Raw genomic sequence first — 3577 nt, forward strand, 5'->3', positions numbered from 1 at the left:
ACCCACCCAGACAGGCTGGTGGGGAAGAGTGCCCCAGGCCACCGTTCCTGCACTGGTGGGATGGAGGCAATATAAAAGCTGCAGCTCCAATCCCTGGGCCACTCCACTAAACACACTGCCACCCCCAAGGCAGATCTGACTTTTGCCCTGAAGTTAGAAATGTTTTCTTTAAATCGACTACATGAGATAGTGCCCATCAACCCAAGGGACTCATTTTTCTCTTCATCTGGGTTACTTTTAAATCTCATTTACTTGATGTCCTATTGTAACACAAGGCAATCTTCTGCCACAACAAAGATTTAAGAAAGAGACCGGGAAAAGTCATTTAATCAGGGCACTTCTACAAGTTAAGTCTCTTGGCCTACATAAAAAGATGAAAAATAGGATTGGTCTATTTAAGATAGCCAGTAGTTAGGAATAGGTCAGCACCATGCAGTTTGTCGAGATGCGCTGAAAAAAAAAAAAAAAAAAACAAACAGAATTTAATCTGACAACAACATAGTTGCAAGTATCTGGCATTTAAGAAAAAGAAAAATGGACAAATGATACCAAACTGAAAGGAAGAAAGGAGATCCAATATATAAAAGGAATGAATCACATAGATTTGTGGGGGGTTTTAATGGACTTTACCTAGCATACACAGAGTACCATACGTCTTAGAGGTCAGCCCCCCACAGTCCTGAAGATTTAAGGTTCACACCATGGCAGACCCTCAGCCATACAAACACCCAATACTGCGCATTTCTGCCTACTGCCATAACTAAGGAGCTCAACACACCGTATAGATTGAGTGCCATGCATCAATCACTTCACCCACCGCTGGGTCACACTCACTCGGCTGGAACCTGCAAGTTTTTTACTGGCGTCTCAATACCATGCAATTAGCAGCTAGGGACACACGTCTACTTCACACTGAAGAATGAACTATAGTAGACAGAAGACCGTACACCAGGACACCAGGTCAGCCCAAAAAAACATTTCCAGATTCTCAAGGGCCACAAACAACTGGGCAGCATCCATTTAACTCAAAAGGCAGTCTGGCCAGATGCACAACACCCTGGACATCCTGCCAATCCATTATTCAGAAGAAAGCACAAGCTAGTGAATCAAAGAACGCCTCCCTTTCACAGCACCTACCTATTCAACTTAAGTCCCTATTCGAGTAACCTACCCATATATGTCCATATGGCGTATGATGCTGTGATACCATCTGGACTGCAAGGACCTTAAAATATATTGGTTTGAACTTCAGGCACAGCACAAAAAGGGATAATTAAGTTCTAAACTGAAATTAAGAAAAGCTAAGACTATGATATACTAGTCAAAAAGCAAGTAAAAGTATTAGAATATTTAAGCAGTCTAAAGAACGTGGGTGGGGGGCAGGAGTACAGGTAGCAGGACCTAAATCCAAGTGACCCCAGGAAAAAAAACAACCAAAAATTCAATTTCTCCATAGACACACTATAAAATGCCTCCACAGCCTTACTCAGAAGGAACAGTATTATTGAACCAGCCACCCCCTGGGATACCACAGGAGAGGAATGCATGAGTATCTGCCTTCATCATCTTATTAGCTAGTAGGGTGGATGCCCAGAGTAGTGGATCAGCGTCAAAAAAGTTTGACTAGAATTAACCATTTTGTGACGGAACATAAAAATCAAAATTACTCAGCTGCAGACCCTTGTCAAAAGAGTCAGAGGACATGATATTCCACTCAGCTATAACAGACCCAAGTGCTTTATTCATCTACAGCAAGAAAGCTGCCTTAAGCTACATCTTTATTGTCAAAAGGGCTGCAAAAAGAAAAACCTACCCAAGGCAGAACTCCCTCATGGTGGTTATCCAGTTGAAATACTCGGGCAAAACAAGGTATCTGCTGTTCTTACTATGGAGGTAGATAGGCAGGGTCAGAACTATACAGTCATGGGTGGGAGGTTCTTAATTAGGCTAAAAGCTTATCTTCACTTGATTTTTACCATAGGATGGCTCACCATACACACTGGCGTTCACTGTGGAATAACATTTTCTGCAGTAAAGACAAAGCTTTATACCCCACAGCATTTCCAAAGCCTGCTAAGTGTTTTGTAACAAGCCTCACTTCCTAGACACAGGGCAGCATCTCCTCAGAGACCACTTCCTTACCTGTTCCAGTCTCTTGAAATAGGAGATGTATTCATAGTGAAACGACTCCAGTCCCTAATGTTGAAACCCCATCTGAACAGACTATTCCAAAGAAACAGAAGTAGTAGCAGCCAGCCTAAAGTAGCAATATGCACTGTTGTGGAGGCTCAAAAAGTAGAGATTGGACTTCACGGTTTAAAAAAACACAAAAAAAACCTGAATCAGGCTCCAGAGAGCAGAGGAAAACAGTGAGTTCGTAATCTTAATATACAAAGCTTCAGGCACAGCCCTGCAACAGCAGCAAACCGAGAATTATTTTCAGAGCTGTCTCTCTGTCTTCTGATCCCAAACTCCCATCGCCTGCCAGTATTCCCCTAATCCCCAGAAAGCACCGATCTGCTACAAGGGGTTAAAGGGCAAAATGAAAGAGACAGAACAGCTCGGGGTTGCAGATGTCACTTTCACTCCAGAGGGTCAAAGTCTTCCTTCTGCATCAAAAATAATCTCCGGCCTATTGCTGCAATAGTCTTTCTGGATAGCAATAGCTCTGTACTGTAGCACAATTACACTATTTTCTTCTCACATTTCCATAAAAGCTACACTTAAGTGATGTTGTCACAGTGAGATAGTGAGTGTGTTAAGGCAAAAAAAAATAAAGAGGCTCACGTGCTTTGTATTGCATTAGAGCGACTACAAAAGGCAGATTTAAAACTGAAGATGTAACCCTTCTGAACACAACTCTCAAGTGTCAGTAGTGATTACAAGCACATATAGTTCAATTTAGGTCATTGTTGTTCTCACTTCTACAACTTCTCTTCATGAAGCTGAAGTTTCTCACTTAGAAAAAGTACACAGAAACCCTGCCTGGCTCTGCCATCATTTCAGTCTACAACCTGCTCCTTGCCAAAAGAAAAAATCCCCACAACTCTCCCTTCACTCCTTCTTCCATGCCTGCCCTTACAGTGGAGCCAGCTATCACACTAATGCATACCAGGCTCTTCCCTCCAAGAAGCTTCCCACCTCCCTTTCTCCTTTCTAAGAGTCAGGTCATTCCACAAAGTATTACAACAGAGGTGCAGACACTTTGGGTTTGTCTTGAACTCACTCCTGAGCGATCTTGTCCTGAACCAGCCAAGAAACTGGAGCAAAAGCTCTTCTGCACTGGGCCTCTCCTAAAAGTCATTTTACATACTGCACAGGGGACTCAAAAGGGATTGGGAGCAGGGCTCATAGGGTCTGGGATGATTTGGTAGGATCAGGGGGCTCGGGAGGTCTGCAGGGGAGAAGGGAAGGAAGAGGGGATTCTCCTCCAACCCCTCAGGACAAGGGGCCCTATAACCTCCCCCCATCCCACACCTACTTGCTTCCTTGGCTCTTGGCACCAGGAATGGCTTGCAGGAAAGGGGGGGGGGCGGGGGGCAAGGAATGCTGGCGGGGCCCTGGGGGGGGGGTGTCT

At 44.2% G+C, this 3577-nt stretch overlaps 1 protein-coding gene across 1 annotated transcript in view; it reads right to left on the reverse strand.

The window, feature by feature from the left end:
- LOC102375640 (unconventional myosin-Vb) overlaps positions 1-2803 on the reverse strand; it is a 344293-nt gene extending 341490 nt beyond the window's left edge. The window contains exons 1-2 of the mRNA XM_006033144.2: positions 2788-2803; positions 1814-1881 (exon numbers count right to left, since the gene is read on the reverse strand). Of these exons, the coding sequence (XP_006033206.2) occupies positions 1814-1881; positions 2788-2803 (84 nt within the window). The remainder of the gene's footprint in view (positions 1-1813; positions 1882-2787) is intronic.
- Between the last annotated feature and the right edge of the window lie 774 nt (positions 2804-3577).

Source organism: Alligator sinensis, unplaced genomic scaffold (assembly GCF_000455745.1).
Source record: "Alligator sinensis unplaced genomic scaffold, ASM45574v1 scaffold24_1, whole genome shotgun sequence".
Classification (NCBI taxonomy): Eukaryota; Metazoa; Chordata; order Crocodylia; family Alligatoridae; genus Alligator; species Alligator sinensis.